This window comes from Syzygium oleosum, unplaced genomic scaffold (genome assembly GCF_021117445.2).
Source record: "Syzygium oleosum isolate NSW1041296 unplaced genomic scaffold, Sole_v2.1 Sole_v2.11, whole genome shotgun sequence".
Taxonomy (NCBI): domain Eukaryota; kingdom Viridiplantae; phylum Streptophyta; class Magnoliopsida; order Myrtales; family Myrtaceae; genus Syzygium; species Syzygium oleosum.
Window position 1 is genome coordinate 1899015 of NW_026607495.1, and position 20144 is coordinate 1919158.

The 20144-nt window shown below is 41.8% G+C and overlaps 2 protein-coding genes across 2 annotated transcripts; one reads left to right on the forward strand and one right to left on the reverse strand.

Moving 5' to 3' along the window:
- Positions 1 to 1079: 1079 nt before the first annotated feature.
- Positions 1080 to 2734, reverse strand: LOC115688026 (uncharacterized). Its single transcript, XM_030613750.2, has 3 exons — positions 1778 to 2734; positions 1517 to 1558; positions 1080 to 1356 (listed from the first exon to the last, which is right to left on the reverse strand). Exons 1-3 carry the CDS (start codon positions 2592 to 2594, stop codon positions 1229 to 1231), a joined length of 987 nt encoding a protein of 328 aa, XP_030469610.1. The 5' UTR covers positions 2595 to 2734; the 3' UTR covers positions 1080 to 1228.
- Positions 2735 to 16333: 13599 nt separating this feature from the next.
- Positions 16334 to 19417, forward strand: LOC115667964 (probable WRKY transcription factor 31). The gene is made up of 6 exons (XM_030589484.2): positions 16334 to 16892; positions 17073 to 17171; positions 17282 to 17467; positions 17566 to 17943; positions 18066 to 18179; positions 18473 to 19417. Exons 1-6 carry the CDS (start codon positions 16443 to 16445, stop codon positions 19208 to 19210), a joined length of 1965 nt encoding a protein of 654 aa, XP_030445344.2. The 5' UTR covers positions 16334 to 16442; the 3' UTR covers positions 19211 to 19417.
- The last annotated feature ends 727 nt before the right edge of the window (positions 19418 to 20144 follow it).

Sequence of the window (20144 nt, forward strand, 5' to 3'; positions counted from 1 at the left end):
TAGAGTACTTGTATGAAAACACTACGTATTTTATCAGTCTGGCCTATAGTTTCCTTTTATCTCTCTCCAACAAGGACCTTAATGGTGATTACATGACTTGGCATAACCCACGATCGACCATAGACTCATGTCCTAAAGTTTGAGTCGGAGTTTAGGCATATATAGAATGATGGTGAAAGGCGGCGACACCTCCCTAGATACAAAGTCAATCTCGTCACCGACATCTAGAAGAGCACTATCTAGATCTTCGAAGTGAGATCTCAGAGAGAGAGAGAGAGAGAGGATGGTGGTAGATACGACTGCAAATGGCATGTTAGCTGAATGGCGAGATAGTGGTGGCAAGTGATCGGCAACGTATTGCGGCGAGGTAATTGGTAATGTAGGGAGAGGATGAGAAATGGTGCGTTAGGATTGATATTACAGTCATTTGGCATGTGTCAATTTTTAATGGAGGATCCATACAAAGTTACATAAATATAAACCTAACGAATTTTGTCTCGATGTACCAAAATGTAGGATCATTCCAACACTACAAATCGTGTCAACGCTCCTCTCTAGAAGCTGTTCTATATTCAGAGCCGACATAGAAGGTGTTCTATATTCTCTCAACACATACTCACATATACATATATATATATATATATATGTGTGTGTGTGTGTGTGTGTGTGTGTGTGTGTGTATCCTTTTGAAGTCCCTATTGTCAAATTTGACGACACTCATTGTTTTGGCCTGATTAGGGTTTTTTCTTCTTCTTTTTTCGGCCTGAAATGGTCAACACTCTAGAGCGTCGGTGCTCGTTCTCCTGAAAAGCTTGGATCAACAAAGAAATTTATTGAAGAAGAGCACTTTATTTGGGCCTCTGCTCAAAGAAATTTATTATAGAAGAGCACTTTATTTGGGAGATGCTTGAACTAGCAGTGTCAACTACTGTGGTTGAGTGAATTTCAATCATTAATATGGTGACTCCGACATGGGGTTTATATCACCCAACGGCTGTGATTATGTGATCTCTGGTGAATCGAAGTCTATTCAAGAAGTTTTTTTTATATCAAGTGACAGTCTGAGGGCAACAAGCAAGTATAGCTCGGTCGGACAACAGCGTAGTATTGTGTATTGCATATAAATGGAATCACAGAAGGACTCAAGAATGAGAATAAGCAGAATATAAATCTAGGATCAAGAAAAGCAAAAGAGAGGAGATGTCTGTCTTCACTTTGCTTCAGTGTGTCAAAAGAGCCTGTTGTCATTGGATTGGACACCACATGTGACCGGTGCTTTTGCCCTCACTTTCCTCCAGAACCAAATTCCAGCTCCAATTCCTATGGCTCCTGCTCCTGAAACTGCAGTTACTGTCCCTGTGCAAAGCCCAAAATCCCCAAAAAGAAAATTTGGAATTCAGCTTATTATAAGTTCATAATCTAAACTCAAATTTCACTGTCAAATGCTATATATCTGAAGAGGTTCATTATCAAGAATTTGAGATAAAATCATATGTCTATTTCGATTTTCCATTACCTGCGATTACGGCAGTCTTGCCGTGCCCTGAAAAGTCGCGATCTGCAAAACGGCACTCAATTAAATCCACAAACTCATATCGCGGAATTTTGATTTAAAGAAATTAATCAAGACTGGAATGTACAAATTCATCATCTTTACGTAGCATCATGTAATGAAAGATAGAACTCAATGACCATGACATAAACATGTTTTGCCCCAAGTACCATCAAACGTTCCCCAAAATATTTGCAGGGACAGACTCAGAACTCTGAAACATACCTTTACAAGAAGCAGTATCATTCCTACCCTCACAAATACACAAGAAACTCTCCGTTTGCGTATCGAATCCACAAGTCCCACCGCCCTTCAGATTGTCCTGGCATGTCAAGCACCGAGTGGTCACAGGAATGTCGAAATCGACTCTAATACCGTACTCCGCGACCTGATCATATGGGCCCGCGCCGATGTTCCTCCAATACACACTAGTGTAGCTAGCACAGTACTTGAGCATGAGCCTAAGTGACTCGGTGGCTTTCGGATAATAAGAGCAACAAGAACTCGATCCCAATGCCGAGGCGCATTGCGGTAAGTGACGGCACAGGTAGCTCGAGCTGTCGCACGATGAGTCGCATCGGTCAGGGTACCGCTCGCAGAACATCGGCTTTGGCTCTATGATGACATCCTCCTCGCTGCAATTGAAGAACAAGTAATCATTTTGAGGGGAGAGCGATAAATGTGTGCTCGTGTCGAGGCTAAATGCACGAGTGGCGCGGAAGTTGCCGCGGTCCATGCAGTTCCACATAAACGGGTCGATCAGCAAGATGTGCGGATCGGTGTAGCTTATGTTGCGAACCGGGTATCGGCCAGAGGGGGTCCGGAGCTCCAAATTGCCGGTTTCAGAGCAAACAAGGAGGCGGCGGTAATACGGGCTGCCACAGCCATCGTCGACACCGAACGGGTAGTGTATCGGAATGCCTCCGCATGAGGTTCTACAGTGGCTAATCGATTGAGCTGGTGTTAGGATGATAGCGACAACCAAGAGATGAATTCTCTGGAGATGGAGTGGTGGTGATTTGATGGTGAGGAGGGAAGCCATTGAAGGCACTACTAAAGTAGAGAGTGGTGATTTGTAGCATAACAATGATTTGGAGCAATTAAAGGAAAAAAGCTATTGAATAGAGAAAGTTAAAGGCTTGAATTGGGTTCATGTCGTCTCTCATCTGCACAAGGAAAAGTAAAGTGTTATGAAGAACATGAAGGAACATTTCTGTGGGGTTCACACTCTTCAGCTTTTATGCCTTTTGTTTTCCTTTTCTATACTTTAGTATCAATTTTATTTAAAGAATAGGTTGTGCTTTAGCCTCCTCGCAAGTAATGAGAAGGTCCCCAGCTGAAATATATATAAAAAAAAAAATCAATTTATGAAGTTCAAGAGAGGAGTGTGAATTGAAATCAGAAATTTTGCTTCTTTTCATGAAACTCAACATGTAACTTTTCTTTATGCACAAATTATAATATTAATGGTGAGAAATTATGTTCCTTTCGATGTAGATCTGACTAGCCACGGACAACAAGGGGTGAGCACAAGATCCGATTTGACTCGGGAACCGGACCAAACCAACTGGTTAAAGGGAGAACCATTCGGTTCCAAGTTTCACGTGTGAGATTTTGTAAAACCACTGACAATTGTTTTTAAAATCTTAAGCTATTAAATGAATATGTAGTTTAAAATATAAATATTCTATCACTCTCCCTAACGCTTATCACGGTCTTTTTTTTTCTTCTCGAATTAATCGTGGACATATTTAATTGGGAAAACAAATGAGGTCTGAAAATATTTGAACTTGGAATCTCCTGCTCTGAGTTGTTAGCTGAATGTCATGATTTAATATTTTAAATATTCTATCACCACAAACCTAGAACCGGCCTAAGACTGGTTCGGTTCCCGGTTCCAAGGTCAGAACCCGGCTTTTGCGGTTTCCCGATCAAACCAATTTGGAAGTTTCCTTTAGGGAAAGATTTTTTTTTTTTTTTTTTGCACTGAACAAGAATCGAACCATGATCTTGAATATGGAGGACCAACATATGCTTATGTAGTGAAACGGTGCAACTTTTATATTTTAATATAAGGATTTGATTTTTGACACAAAAATAAAAAAGTGGATTGGTTCAAGAGTAAAATGGAAATCGACTGGTTCGATTCCAAACTTTTGAAACCAGGAGTCATAGGACGGATTCCCAGTTCTAGGTTTCTAACCGATTACCTCCGTAGACCACATCATTGCGAAAGTCATTATACTCGACCAAACCATTCATCATCAAGGGGCATCGATACCGATGCAAACCTCCATTGCAAAAAGAAAAAAACGCATTTTCAAACTTATCTTGCACCGTAATTCATTTTTTTCTCTACCCCATTTTACATTGGACACAATCTATACATTACCCGTTGATCACAAATATTATGGATACTTTAACAGTACACAAAATCTTTTATAAATTAAAGTGATGCTGATCCATTACATAAACAAAACAAAAAAAACAGACATGGGTCACAACCTTAATAGATTAGTCTATGAGCTAATGATTTGATTATAGAAATGACCAACATGTGGTGGGCCAAGTCGGACCTGGCCTGAGCTTCTCCATTCCAAGTCCATCGGGCCGGGTAGCCCCTCGTTTTCGGGCTAGTATCTTTTGAGCCCGTTTCTACAATTCCATCGAATCATTTCTTGACATGACACAAGAATAAGGTTCAAACAGGATGATTAGAAATGAATAAAAAATAAATCAAGGGAGTAACGGAGAATAAGTCAAAACAGGAGAAACTCGCTTTGAAATCATATCGGAATATGACTGAATGAATTAATCAGTGTGGCCATGGGCCTACATTGCTTATTGATAATTGTTAGACTTCTAGCTAACCAAGGGATTTAATGATGAAAATTTGTACCACCGAAGAAAAGAGAACGTGATGCTCCTAACTAAAAGTAATCTAAAACTATTTAGATGAGACAACTAATTGGCCTGATGTCCAAGTTGTATGGATTGTACCATCCATACTGTTCAATCACGACAGCTTCTGAAACTTGCTCATGTAGTGTTCCGGCTCTCATCATAGTCTAGGACTAAAAAAGGACTTTTTATCGCGTCGAAGCATTTTGATAATGAGATGAATTTGGTGACATGACATGAATTGCCAATTCTCTAATCTTTGGTTGATTATTCGCAAGAGTAATCGTTTCCAGAGTTGATAGATTGCATATTAAAAACCTAGAATTTACTTTGTCGGAGTGTGTTTCCAGTTTTGGCAACCAAATTGGTCGACCCTGGAATCGGCTTGGAATCGAACTAGCCGATTGTAGAGTCCGACCCGAATATGGTTTACATTTTCTTTCTCGTTTCATTTTCTTTTATTTCTTTTTGAATCAAGCATATTTATTTCACACTTGTAATGTAGAAACTGTCTAAAACATGAACATAAAATCCGATAAAATACTTCAACATAAGAATGTAGAAAGTGTTTAAACATAAGAGATTTATCATAGGTTTTGAACCAGTTAAAAACCGATTCTACCCAAAAATTGGTGGTTTCAGTTAGCCAAATCAGTCGAGGCCGATTCCCAAATTATTTTACCTAGAAACCAAATCAGTTCCCATGTGAACTGGTCTCGTAATAAGGTCGATTTTGTACGGTTCGTGAAAAGGATTTCATTGGATATTCTCACCGCTTTAATAAATCTCAATATTTTAAGTATCCTTCACTGAACAGTTCACCCGGGCCGACTCACCCCTCAATCATGGATACTATAAGTTAAAAGGTCAATGGAGGCCAAATTGAATAAGCCCTTGGGAGATGTGAAATTGTTCTTAATCAGTGGAAAAAATCTTTACTTATATATGTAGAGAGAGAGAGAGAGAGAGAGTGAGAGTCAAGGCAGTTCATCACTACTTACTAGGGTAGTAGGGCATCTGAATTAGGACAAAAACGATTTAACATGAAAGCAATGGCAATGATAAATAAACTTTGATGTGGACCTTAATGGTTGAGTCACAGATTCGCTGATCTTGATGGCATATGGGGTTGCGTTGTCAAGAGAAAGACTTCTATCGGACAAAACTTGTTTAAACTAGAAAAATTGCTATTTGACAGTAGCTTCAGTAGTATTCATCGTAATACCTTAATATAAGAATTGTATTAGAGGTTAGGGGTCCTGAGTGGTTTGATTGTCACTTAGAAACCGGAAATTAGACCAGAGGGACCGGTTCCCGGGTGAGCCAATGGAACGAGTGTTTTTTTTTTTTCTTTTTTTTCCTCCGTGTTGAATTTGGGAGCTCCCTGATCAAAAATAAAATAAAATTGGGAGCTCACTGTTTCACCTTGCGACAGTGAAACGTCTTCTTCACAAGTATGTATGGTATATGAATTGTTGTTGAGTTTCTTTATGTGGATTGTTTGACTTATTTGTTTCTTTTTCTTTTTTTGTTGATAGAAGGTGCTAGTTAACGCAATACATTGTGAAGGGGCAAGTGCTATAGACTTTAGGCTTAAGAATTTAGTCATGCTTAAGAGTTTAGTATAACAGCAGATCAAGTATTTCTTTTAGTTTTATAGATTTGTAAGACATTAAAAAAAAAAATCGATCTGGTTCGAGTGGTCAGGGTGGGCGGTACCATACATGGAACTGGGAATTTGACCGAAAATCACCAATTCCAAAAATTGAAATTAGAACCGGATCTGTGTCCCCAGGAATCGCCCAGAGCCGACCGGTTCATTTTGGTGACCCCTATTAAAGGTAATCGATTTCAAATTGGGTCGATTCCGAAACCGGAACCTAGAATCTACCCTATAAGACTCGGTTATAAAAGAAAAAAAATCTGAACCCGAAACCCCGAACGCTTATACTACGGGCTCGATACCAAATCGAAGAGCCGGCATGCTAAGTAGCAACTCTAACCTCTTCAAAACCACACCGTCAATTCAATGCAACTTGTATTGAATGTTCTTCCTTCTCCAAAGAAGGTGTTTATAAAAGTTGATAGTTCTTTTTTCTTTGCACGTACGTTGCATAGATGGCAACCACTTCGGTCAACCGTCGACATGATCTCCCTGGAAGAACCCGTCTCCACTTAATCATTAGTATCGCTTACTAAAGAATAGAAACATTGAAATCATATACATTAATAACATGATTTAATGACATTACAGGAAGGGCAACCGTTCGGTAAACCTACTCCGGTGGTGTGGAACAACAGACTGTCCAGTCTACCTGGAGAAACAACCAGTCATACAGGACTAGCTGGGGTCGCGGTCGAAGAAAATTTCATGGTTGATTACGACGGGTACAGAGTATGGAGTCCATAGAGGCTGAAGCGATCATCGGCCTTGACGGACTGCGGCGTGCGTGATCACTATGGAGGTCGTAATATATACGACAAACATGGATGATTATTAGGGCGAGGGAGATTACAAGAAGAGCAACGAAGAGATGGCAAAGTATTGATGATAACCTGGTCTTATTCGGATGTGGTTCGTACTCCCCATCGACGGGTACAAAGTATGAAGTCCATAGAGGCTGAAGCGATCATCGGCCTTGACGGATTACAGCGTGCGTGATCGCTATGGAGGTCGTAATATAGACAACGAACGTGGATGATTATTAGGGCGAGGGAGATTACAAGAAGAGCAATGGAGAGACAGCAAAGTATTGATGATAACTTGGTCTTATTCGGATATGGTTCATACTCCTCATCGACGGGTACAGAGTATGAAGTCCATAGAGGCTGAAGCGATCATCGGCCTTGACAGACAACGGCATGCGTGATCGCTATGGAGGTCGTAATATATACGATGAACGTGGATGATTATTAGGGCAAGGGAGATTACAAGAAAAGCAACGGAGAGACTGCAAAGTATCGATGATAACTTGGTCTTATTCGGATGTGGTTCATACTCCCCATCGACGGGAATGGACCCGAGCGGTTCCAGCGAGCGTCGTAGGAGGCAACGTCCCTAGGCCGCCTGAGGGCATTTATTATTTGAGCCCGTATTTTATAGGTATTTGGGCATGAGCCCATAAAATAGCTATTGAGTGACTTAGGGCTTTCTCGAATCCTAGGGTTTTCTTGTGTCCTCTATATATAATCTTTTTTTCTTGTAATTGAGAGATGTAACGTAGATATGGAATATGCTAATTATAATGGAATATTTTGCTAGATGTAGCCCTAGATTAAGTGTAAACTAGGTATAAAATCTTATATCTCGATTTTTCTTTCTCGCATTTACTCTATATTTCGTTGTATTTATACGCTTAATCCTAACAAGTCTAAGATGCAAACATTATTGACGGCAAAAGCTTTTTGCCAGGAAACTCGAAATAATACCTTCCTCAGGACCAGAATTGCATTCAGAATGAAAAGTAAGCAACAACATAATAAACACTAGACTTTCTCAATTACAACCCGACAAGATTGATGCTTCCATGATCCTATCTTCGAAGGTTTTCTGGGAGCCTCAAGGTGAGAATGGTGAACATACTGATGAAATAGAATTTCACAAAATGAACCTTTCCAATTCCAAATCGACAGTTCAGATGATTCTAATTGGAAAGATTTATTTTTCGTTATCGGTGTCTCCAATGATAAAGGGGAGAAAGATATTGGAATTTCGCGCAAATATTTATGATCACTAAATTAGTAAAATGGAAAAGCTTATGATTAAATTGACATCGGTACAATACGTTTAGGATTTAATTGGAAAATTTGAAAATATTAAGACTAAATTGGCATATGTGCAATAGGTTTATAACTTATTGGGTAATTTCCCCGAGATTTCCTAGTTCAAAGGAGAATTTTCAAGGGTTTAGCCTTTGTGGCAATATTTCCTAATCAAAATGTGGCAAGCAAGGTTTGAATCTTACACCACGAGAGATGAGTTTTTCCTAGTGGGTGAGGACACGGGACATGATAAGCTTCGAGATCACGATTTGATTTATATTGGGATAATTGTCCAAAAATAATAAACTTATTGTATGGCGGCCAATTTAGTCCTAAACCTTTTAACGATTTGCCAATTTAGTCCTAAACCTTTTAACGATTTGCCAATTTAGTCCTAAATATTTTAATTGTGTCAATTTAATCTTGAACCTTTTGAATATTTGCCAATTTAGTCATAAATCTATTATTTGGATATTTGGCTGCAAGGACTATATTAGCAAATTGTCAAAAGTTTTAACACTAAATTGATAAATCATCAAAAGGTCTAATTGTGTTATTCTCTTTTGTACGCAACTCTCTCTTTGAATATAAACAAAACTTACAATTCCCTCTTTGTGCGCCTCGTGTGTATTGCGAGTTGCAACTTGGATCTACCGGTTTCCACTGCGTCACAAACTCGGCAACCACCTCCAAACTCGTGCACCACCACCACCACCACTAGCTTGCATCACCGGAGTTCTATCACCATTGCTAGCACGACCAATACGCTTGGTACCGCCAACGTCCCAAAAATGACATTATCGACACCGAACGAGGAGGAAAAGCTCAAGGACCATCCTTGCCATTACCACTTAATAAATCTAAGCACTCGATCCGCCAACCGAACAAACACATCCTCATCACCGACCCACGCGACAAATCGGGTCCAACCCATCATCATTTTTTTTTTCCAAGATTCAGTTCTAGGATTCTTGCCAAATTCCGGCAGGAGTATTGCAAAAATAATATGAACACGTCTGGCGTTGCGCGTTGAGAGTTCACATCGAGTGATGATGGGCTTGAGTCCCCTCCCCAATCCAAGATTTCTCTCTTCATATGGCAAGTGTTCACATGATGTTGAAGGGTCGGCAGGTTGGTCAAAAAGATGAATAAATGGATACGACTAAATATCGATGTGATTCGTCGGTCTTCCGAGGGTTTGAATTGAAGAGAAAGGCGTTTGAAACTTCGTATCCAAACCAAGGAAAAATCTACACGGGGACAAACCCTCATATTCTCAAGGAAAGCCAATCAACGATGACTTTTCCTAATAAAGAAAAGAAAACACCACCAAATCTTGTCTCCTAGTAAAACCCTAACCACCCTCTTCTTTTCCCCCTTGTGTTTCTTATTTGCAAAAAAAGCTTAAATGAACATATATTGTCGTGTGGTACTAGGAAAAAAAAAAAGCTAACAACTTGTGTATTGACATAATAAGATATGTCATATGTTGGCAAGAAATATTTATCGAAAATTAGATTTGGGAAAATTTTACGGGACCACCACCAATTGCCCTAATTCACACGTGGATCAGACTTTGCTATTAGACTAAAACATGAAAACACATAATGGGATAAGTGCACTAAAATGCAATCGAGTCCTAAAACTTTCAAAAATTATAATCAAATCCTAAAACTTGTTGCGAAAGTGAAATCGAGTCTTAAGATTTTCAAAAAATGCAATCAAGTCATAAAACTTACCAAAAAAGTGCAATCGAGTCCTAAAATTTTCAAAAACGCAATTAACCGAATGACTTGATTGGACCAATTCGATAAGTTTTAGGACTTGATTGAACTTTTTGAAAATTTTAGGACTTAATTGCACTTTCGTGACAAGAAAGTGCGGTTCAACATTTAAATATCACAATGATGTTCCTATTTTCGCGGCGAAAAAGATTAACAATTCGGGACGATATTATTTACAAAAAAATTCCCTCGACGTGACCACAATTTTTTTAAACTCTTAGCTATAGTACCAAATCATCTCATGGACCCCCAAATTAAACAGCCCCCTCCAATCTTTTTTTTTCATTAAATTTACATTGGATGTCATAGTCTAATCTCATGAAAAGGACAAATTAGAATTAGAAAGATGGATCGTTGACACAAGATGGAAAGCAAATTTGACCCTCACACACACTTTTTTTTTCCTTTTTTCTCTCTAATAATCTATTATTATTATTATTATTATTATCATCCTCATTTTTATAATGTGAAAAGCATCGTCGCGTTTCTTGCGGCTCTACGCCATCACAAGCTGTCGCCATAAACCATTCACGAAAAAATTGGCCCTTCCTTTTCAAACATTGGCTCTTTCTCCATTTCAATATCATTATAAATATGCCAATTATTAATATATAGTTTAATTCGCAGCTGTCCGACCTAACCATGGGTCGAGTTTTTCCACGTCATGGGAGTAAGCCACGTGGGTGTGTATCCCGTGGTCAATGGAAATCTCAGTCAACCCTGTCTTTTTCTTCCTTTGCTGGATTCTTTTTATAAATTACTTATTATAAATGTGTGTTTTTTTTTCCTTACCAAAAAAATAAAATAAATGTGTGTTTTTTTATTAATTAATTACTTATTTTTTCGTGGTCCTTGTCCATGTTCTTACTCATGCTATGACGCCAGGATATGCGTTTGGACCCCCGAAGTGACGACGACGACTCCCTCATCTTCAAAATTCTATTTAAGACTCGTTGAAATCAAGGACAAGAATAGGGCAACAAGAAAATTTTGAAGCGTTGCTCCAAATTGGGGTTGGTTGGTGACAATGAAAGCACTTAGTTTCAAACTTGATCCGATTCCCGTTTTACTTGAACCTTAGTTTCATATGACTATGTGAATGTGTCAAACGTTGTAAAGCTTTGGAAAAATTTGTACTTAATCAATAAATGTTATTGTGGAAATTTCACAGTCGCCCACTCCGCCGTTTATACATGTGCGAGACTGTTGAGAACTTTTCGGAGCGTTCGAACGGGCACGGGGTTCAAAAGGGCGGGCTGGAAGAAAATTTTACTGCCCTTTTTGGTGAACAGAGCATGACTTTTAGTGCGAGAGGAGTTACAAGGCTTGGAGAAAGGTCGTTTAGAGAACTATACAATGGGGAAACTGTTTGGGGTCGTTCTTAATTAGCCTCGAATCCATCTTCTTTGTCGGTTTCAAAACACGTTTCTATATATTCATTGGACTATTCAGTTTCGTTTTTTAAGCCCTCGTGCTTTCGAATCGAGACCGTTCTAGATTTGTGCGGAAATCCTTTCGATCGCATCACGGGTTTATCTTTCGTTAGGTTAAACAATCACATCTACGGATCGCTCTTTAGGGTTTTGACTCGAATCTTACCTGATCGACAAGATTGCTAAGGCATTCCCCAAGTTTTGAGATTCACCTAACCAGGAAAGGCTTCCTTGATACAGAAGAAAGAACCTTACAAAATGCATGGGAACCGGAAAAAATTGAGACTTTTGAGCGTTTATATGTATTAGTTGCAATTGGAGACTAGGAAAAAGTTTCTGCGGTCCTGCCTTGATGGACGGTTTGCAAAGTATATGTTACCTGCATCCGCTGACGACTATTATTTAATTTTGGACTACTTATATAATGTCACGCTTTGATCGTTGACCACTTTATACAACATTTTCCCATCTCATTTTTCATTACTTTTTCCCCTTCAACAAATACCGTAAATTCATCGAAAAATCGAATATTTTCCAAGTAATATTTTACTTTGTCCCCCTTTGTTGCCCCTTCGGCGCACAATCGAATTTTCTATTAGCACTCCATTGAGTTCACGGATTGATTTGGAAGACATTTTTCTAAAAATGATCGCTCGTATCGTTTAGAGAAAAAAAATACTTTCATCGTTCACAAAAATGTTTCGAGCGATCATTTTTAGAAAGATGTCATCCAAATCATTCATTTTTCGTGAAACGAGCGGATCTCTAAGATCCGTTCTCGGCGTGCTCACTCAAACCTCAACAAACAAAATACTACTTTATCCTGAGAGTCGCACGCATGGAGCAGGAACCTTTGAATGGAATCAAACTAGGGCTAATTTCACTCCAACACTCCTACCTTTCCTTCCTCTTTCTTTCCTTGTTCCGGCGCCGTTTGCTTTTGGGAATTTTTGAATTGAACATCCGCCATCAAAGCTCCCCCCCTCTGCCCCCGTTTTCTCCTTCGTGTCCACAAATTTCTCAAAGAGACAAATCGGCCCCACGGCCCCCTCCCTTAGAAAAATCCATTTTTTCCACGTCCCCACCTTTGAAAAAGAACACACACGCACACGATCACATCCCCACGTTGTAGCTGGTTCTGTCATACAAGTAAGAGTGGCTCAACCTCTCGATCTGGTCAAGGTCTAGGCCCGTGGGGGTGTTTTCCCATTACGTGCGTACGTTGCTAGGGTTCTGATGTTGAAAGTTTCTCTTCCTATATCGGTCTACGGGGAAGCTCTCCTCGATCCGTGTAATGCTCCGCCAATTGACATTTACTCTCTTCAGATTGGCTGAGTGATTACGACTTATGAGTCACGGGTTTCATGAGGAATCTTGAATACAATAGACCTAAGGTTGAATTGCGGTGTTTCTAATTTAAAGAAACGTGTGACATAGAGTTTACCACCTTATGGGTATAGCTAATTACATGCATGCAATCTTTTTGGATTGATTGAGCCGAAAGGTTTAGGATGCTCAGTATTATTGAAAGAACTTTACCGACAGTACATATCGGATAAGACTAAAGTTTAACCCTGGGACAATGACCCTAATATGATATTGCCAGAATTCGATGGCATGACTCATACCAGTGTCTGTATGCTTTTATCATTGCACAAAAGTCAGTTTCCTTAACCACCAAGCTAAAGCCCATTCGTGTGGAATTGGTGTTGAAATTTCCTTATAAATGGCAAAGTCATGGGATTCTATCCATACCATTAACTTTCTTGTCTTGTTGCACACCTACCTTCTGTCATCTTTCAAAAGCAGCACTTGTTGGAATTAAAGGCTCTAGAGGCAGGAAAAAACAGTCCCTTGATGTTGAGTTCCTGTGTACCGTTTGGTGGGGGAAAGAACAAGGGAGAGTATGAATAGAAAGGGAAATTGAACTGATGTTGCACAATATTGTCATTTGAAGCTCATGGTTCTCTTTCCTTTTCTGTGGGCATGCAAAAAGTCTTCTCTTGATATGTATGGAAATTTCCACTGTGGAAATCTATAGCTTATTGAAAAATCAAGCCCCTCAGGAAATATCTGAGCAAATTAGGTCATACAAGGTAAAATTTGGGAAAACGATCCACGCAAATTTGACTATTGGCTAGCCATGATATGTCCACGTTCATGCATTTCAATGGAAATATCTTGCATTGCATGCTCCAAAAAATGGACTTTTATATAGCTAGGTTGGTCTCACTCTACCCTAGCTATATCAAGATAACATATTTATCCACAATGTATGTCATTGAAAATGTAGATTGCCTTTTATTTTATTTTTTCCAAACCGGTATACTTCATGCATCATCAATTTTATCCGAAGTTCCTAAATTTGTGACACCGTCATTTTATATTATACATATTCCTAATAACCGCAGATGTTGTTTTCTTCGAATCATACAATATAAATAAACAGAATATATATATATGTGTGTGTGTGTGTGTGTGTGTGTGTGTGTAAGGATATTTATTAAAAAAATTACGTACATGAAAGGATTTAGAAGATTCAGTCGATGCTTCGAAAAATTCAAACCTATGTTACCACTATATGGAATATATAATACAATCCTAGGACTTATGGATTTTTCATCCAATATCTATCATCACAAATTCTAAACTTTACCCACTGTAATACCAATACCTTAAGCTATTTTTTTGTCTCAAAATAAAACTCTAAGTTAAGCCCACTGTGATACTAATATTCCAATTTTTTGCTGTATCTCCAAAAACCCTAAAATATGTCCATTGTAACACCAATGCTCCAAACTTTTTTTTTTTATGTCATCAAAATCCCTAAACTTATACCAATATAACAAAAATGCCCTATTCTGACAACAACAACAACAAAAAAAACAGAAATACCCTCAAACCATTCATCTGATGTTAGATCCATGTCAACCTCGTTTGGCTGCTTTCGTCCACGCAAGCCGCCACGTCGAATTTTAACGTTCGTCTTGGACGGAACTATGGCCGAAGGTTTTCATTGGATCACCGGTACAATTCGGGGTGTCACAGTGCGCAAAGTTTAGGGTTCTTAATTGTGGACAGGGAGGGTGTTTTCATCACTCGCGTACAAAATTCGCGGTATCGGTAACATGAGAAAAAAAATGCTCGAGATACCGGTATCGCACCGGACAAATTTTAGGTATTTTGTACGTAGATGGATGGTATTTTTGTCACAATAAGTATGATTTCGCGGTTCTAGCGACACGAAGAAAAATGTAAATTCAAAGCACCGGCGTCACGGTGGGAAGAATTTAGGTTTGTTTTTTTTTCTCGAGGGTATTTACCCACATGAATGTCGTGTTAAAAAGGCTGTTGTTCTCAACTTTCTTTTTCCCCCTTTTTCACCCTTCTTCTTCTTCTTCTTGTTGATTTTTCCGAATAATTTCCTTGTTCTTTTTCATTTTTTGGCCCTTTTTTCCTCTTTCCACGTAAACGCCACGCCAGCTGTTAGAACGAGACGATATTGATTAGAGGGGCGGGGGGGAGCGAAAAAGTCAAACCTGGTAACTCGGTCCAGCCGGTGACCAGTCAACCCGATCGAGGCGGGCGACGTGGTCTCCCCCCCAGCCTCGGAGGGGGTGTGGGGCCAGGCCGTCGACCGGGCCACCGGGCCAGCCGGTCGCCGGGGAGCCGGGCCGTCAATTCCGTTGACTGTTGACTAATCTTCTTCTCCGCCCCGCCCCGCCCCGCCCCGCCCCGCCCCACCCCCGGGACCTTTTCCTTATCTTCTTCTTTTTTTTTTAATAATTTAATGTAAATTTAATTTTCCTTTTTCGTCACGTGGAACGCGCCGCACCGGTCGGGGCGGTGGCGCGAAACACTCTTATTTTTTTTTCCTCAGATTTGCGAACGAGTCAACCTCCTTTCTTGACGAAACTCTTCCGAAACTTCTCTCCCTCTCTCTCTCTCTCTCTCTCTCTCTCTGAAAATCCAAGGGCCACGCTTGCCCCCAGGTTGAAATTTGCCTCCCCCTTTTTTTTATTTTTTTTTTAATAATTGGATATATTTTTCGGTCATATTAATTTCTAGAAATTCCAAGAAATTATTTTCAAGCCGACCACCCTTTATCGTATAAAATAGAATATGAACCCTCCCTTTTATCGTGTAAAATTGGATTCGACGATCATGACGACGCCCAGGTAGGATACGGCTCGAGAGATCGCTCGAGAAGGGAGCCCTCGATTAAAACCGAGCTCCGGGCGAAAAGACCCTCGAAACATCGCGCATAAAATTCCGTAGTTTTTCGCCGGAAATTCGAAGGAAGACAAGGGAAAAAAAAAAAGAAGAAGAGGGGGACGACGACGAGTGCGTTTTCGCTAATTTCTTGCGGTTTCCAAAATCGAGATGCAATTAAATTGAATCTTTTTTTTTTTTGGGGTAGGGGGGGGTTGTAAAGAAATAAAAATTGAAGAAAGGAAAACCCCGCCCAAAGGCTTTAATAGAAAGAAAAAAAAAAGAGAGGCTGCAAAATATTAAGCGTAAAAAAATTGGAGGGAATTTTCATTTAACGGCAGATAATGCACTTGTCAAGCCTGACGCACCACCTGACGTCAGCGCCCCCCCCCCCCGCCCTCTCCCCCCACAAAGATCCCCAAAATCCCTTCTTTCTCTCCCCCAAGAGCAAGTCTTCAACTATAAATAAATGAATAAAACGAGCGAAAACCACACCAATTTTCACATCTTATTTTTTAATTATTATTTTTATTTATTTATTTTCTTCCTACGCCATCGATAATATTTTATCCCGGGTCCTTCGTCCAAACCCTTTTTATAGGCGCACCAGTTGCTTCGGCCAAAGACTTCACACACTTCTCAACAACACACATCTTCCTCTCTCTTCTCTCTCTCTCTACTTTCTCTCTCCTCCCTCCGTCGTCATCGCCACCATCATCATCATCATCTTCCTCCTCGTTCGAGCTCGCCACCACCACCACCTCCTCCTCCTCCTCCTCCTCCTCCTCCTCCTTATTTATGGACAAAGCCGGATGGGGCCTCACCCTCGACTCCTCCTCCCCTGACCCCTCCTCCTTCTTCGCCTCCGCCAAGAAGCCATCCGGCTTCCTCAAGCTCCGCCGCGACCCCCCGCTCCCCGCCGAACCCCCCGGCCCCGCCGCCGCCGCCGCCAGGATGTTCCCCGGCATCGACTTCTCCGCCAGCCTCGGCCGCCGGGACGGCCGCCACGCCTCCCACCTGTCGTCGTCGTCGTCGTCTTCGGCGGCGGCGGCGGCGGCGGCGGGGGCGGACGAGCCCCGGGTCGTCGTCGGCGAGGTCGACTTCTTCTCCGATAGCAAGAGCAGGTCGTCTCACCTTACCGCCGCCGCCGCCGCCGGCGACGAGGCCAACGTCGCCAGCGTGAGCGTCAAGAAGGAGAGCTCTGCTGCAGCCGACGCCATCGGCACGAGGTCCGAGTTGAACGTGAATGTAAGACCTCGAGCTGAATTGTCCTTCCTCTTTTTCCCCTTCTTTTCCTTTTTCGTAGAGACCGGGAGATTAGTAATCTTGGCGTGATTTGCTCGGGTCTACGCAATAACATCTCGGACGGTCCCACGTTGTTCTTCCGTCGCTGAAAATGGTTTCTCATCTTGAATTCTCTGTTGACAGACGGGTCTGCGCCTCCTCACTGCTAATACCGGGAGTGACCAGTCAACGGTGGACGACGGATTCTCATCGGATATCGAGGACAAAAGAGCCAAGAATGAGGTAAAAAAAAACACCTAGTCACGATCAGACCCGCACATGATTGTCCAATTTAGGATCTTAGTTTATGTAGTTAAAACGAGTTTTGATGATCCTTATGTTTTTCTTTGCAGCTGGCGAACCTGCAAGTGGAGCTGCACAGGATGAATGCGGAGAACCAGAGGTTGAGGGAGATGCTTGGCCAAGTCTCGAGCAACTACAGTGCATTGCAGTTGCACCTCTCTTCACTGCTCCACGAGCAGCAGCAGCAGCAGCAACAGCACCTGAACAATGGAGCTGAGCTCCCACAAGATCGTGAGGTAAGTTCAAGTTTCCTGGGATTCGATGGTCATTACGGAAAAAAAAAAAAGTGTTTCTGGGTCTGAATCGTTCCGATGCCATGCGTTCGAAATTGCAGGGCATGATCAAGAAGAATCAAACCGTGGTCCCGAGGCAGTTTCTTGATCTCGGCCCGGTATCGGCCACGGCCGAGGCCGACGAGATCTCGAACTCTTCGTCGGAAGAGAGGACGAGGGATGGTTCGAGGTCGCCGCTGGCGAACATGGAAGCCGCATCGTCGGCTCATAACAACAAAGTGGACCAAGATAGCTCCAGTGCTAGAGATGGCAACAAGAGAGGTATTAGGAATGAGAGTCCTGACGACTCTGAAACTCAAGGTTGGGCTGCCAACAAGGCACCCAAGTTGGAGGCGACGAGGACGAGCATCGAGCAATCCGCAGAAGCCACGATGAGGAAGGCCCGCGTCTCCGTTCGAGCTCGATCCGAGGCTCCCATGGTAATTATTCATCGCTCGCTCGATCTAGTGCGAAACTTTAGTTCGACTCGCTAAACTAGATGAAGATCTCCGTCGTTTCTTCGTCGAGCGATGCTAATTTTGTTTATCACACGATGGTTCAGATTACAGACGGATGCCAGTGGAGGAAATACGGACAGAAGATGGCCAAGGGAAACCCGTGCCCTCGAGCTTACTATCGTTGCACCATGGCTCTCGGTTGCCCCGTTCGCAAACAAGTGAGTTTTAATTTTCCCTCCATCGTCGATTCATGAATCAAAAGAGAAAATTTCGCTACATATATCATAGATATGACTAAATTCATGGTTTGGAAATTATGAATAATTCGAAAGGAAATACAAGAGCTACTAAGACAGATAATTGAAATTGAGGTTTCATGTATAAATGTGTAGGGTTTCATAAAGATCAGTGGCCGGTTCTTTTGATCCAAAAATTGTTATGACTTGAGTGCCTGACTGTAATGAACGAGTGGAGCAAGGGACTAATCCAGAGTCTTGTGCAATGGTTACAGGTTCAACGTTGTGCCGAAGATCGAACGATTCTGATAACGACCTACGAGGGCAACCACAACCACCCGCTCCCGCCAGCTGCGATGGCCATGGCCTCAACCACCACGGCCGCGGTCAGCATGTTGCTCTCGGGGTCAATGTCGAGCGCGGACGGCATCATGAACCCGAACTTGCTGGCGAGGGCAATCCTCCCTTGCTCGTCGAGCATGGCCACGATCTCGGCCTCGGCTCCGTTCCCAACGGTCACGCTGGACCTCACCCACTCCCCGAACCCATTGCAAATCCAAAGACCCCAAACCCAATTCCAAGTCCCCTTCCCTGGCCAACCCCAAAATTTCGGCTCGTTGCCTTCACAATCACTTCCTCAAGCTTTTGGGCAAGCCCTCTACAATCAATCCAAGTTCTCCGGCCTCCAATTGTCTCAAGAAATGGCCAATTCTTCCCAATTAGGTCAACAAGTTGCCTCGCTGCCACAACACTTGCAACAATCACAACAACAACAACCATCTTCTTTGGCCGACACGCTCAGCGCTGCCACGGCCGCCATCACCGCCGACCCCAACTTCACTGCAGCTCTCGCTGCCGCCATCTCCTCCATAATCGGCGGTGCCCACCCCAATAATAGCACCACCACCACCACAACCAGTGCCGGCGCCGCCGCGACTGCTGGCAACAACAACAACACTAACACCAGCACAAGCAACAACAACAACAAGATGAGCAGCTTCCCAGGAAATTAGAGCTGGGTCCATTTCCATTTTCCTACTTACAATTCCTTTGTTTTAGCTAATGTCAATCCTTTTTCTTTTTCCAACTTTCTTTTTTCCTTTCTTGGCCGGATAAGTATTAGATTTACATGTTCATAGGTTTTGGTTCTTATCATGGGGGAGAAGTTACAACACACCATCATTCTTTCCATTGTTTTATGAGAAATAATCTGGATTTCAGCTTTCGGTTCCAATTTCTTATTCAGCAACTCGAGTTCCAACGCTATACACAATGTAGAAAGAGCCTAGCCAGAGAGTTGATTCCATTTGACTTGATGGAGAAGAGAAAACAACTCATACCGAAACTTTCAAGAATCAAAATGAAAAGATCTTTGGCTTGGGAAGATGACAAAAGAAGGGTCTCGATTTCGATTCCGTGTGAGGTTGTCATCGAAGCAGTCAATGAATTCGGCCACCATGGTTGACACGTCAAGTTAGATTAATGGCCAGCCCCGAACACCGGACCTGAAAGCATTTGACTTTCTCGAGACTTCGAGGCAACTACGTGCGCGTGTGATCGTCTTAAATGAATATATAATAGAATAGTCATGCACATCAAGATCAAACCCTTCGGTATATTTAATCATTTTTCAGCAATAATGATAGTAATACGAATAATCACGACAATAAAAGAAAGATAGCGATGAAAAATAATGAGCCTGTAGGTCAGATTCATTTGATGAAGAAAGGTGGCGGAGCGGCAGTCGTTTCGTGCATTGTTACGAGGTGGTGGATATGGGTTGTCGTTCTTGATTGGACGACCTGCGATACGTCGTTGACTTTGCATGCAACAAAGAAATCGATCGACGTCACGCAAAGAAACAGAGTTTTCTTGACAAGACATCGAACGTGGCCTCACACCGTACGTTATCCACCGTACGAGAAATGTGTCTTTTCTTTTTCGCTT

Bases quoted from the DNA above. Each gene is read 5' to 3' on its own strand.
- LOC115688026 (XM_030613750.2), bottom strand. From the start codon at position 2,594: ATGGCTTCCCTCCTCACCATCAAATCACCACCACTCCATCTCCAGAGA. The intron at 1,559-1,777 runs GTATGTTTCAGA...GCCGTTTTGCAG, and splicing joins TGATACTGCTTCTTGTAAAG to ATCGCGACTTTTCAGGGCAC. The intron at 1,357-1,516 runs GTAATGGAAAAT...GGCTTTGCACAG, and splicing joins CAAGACTGCCGTAATCGCAG to GGACAGTAACTGCAGTTTCA.
- LOC115667964 (XM_030589484.2), top strand. From the start codon at position 16,443: ATGGACAAAGCCGGATGGGGCCTCACCCTCGACTCCTCCTCCCCTGAC. The intron at 16,893-17,072 runs GTAAGACCTCGA...CTCTGTTGACAG, and splicing joins GGTCCGAGTTGAACGTGAAT to ACGGGTCTGCGCCTCCTCAC. The intron at 17,172-17,281 runs GTAAAAAAAAAC...TTTTCTTTGCAG, and splicing joins ACAAAAGAGCCAAGAATGAG to CTGGCGAACCTGCAAGTGGA.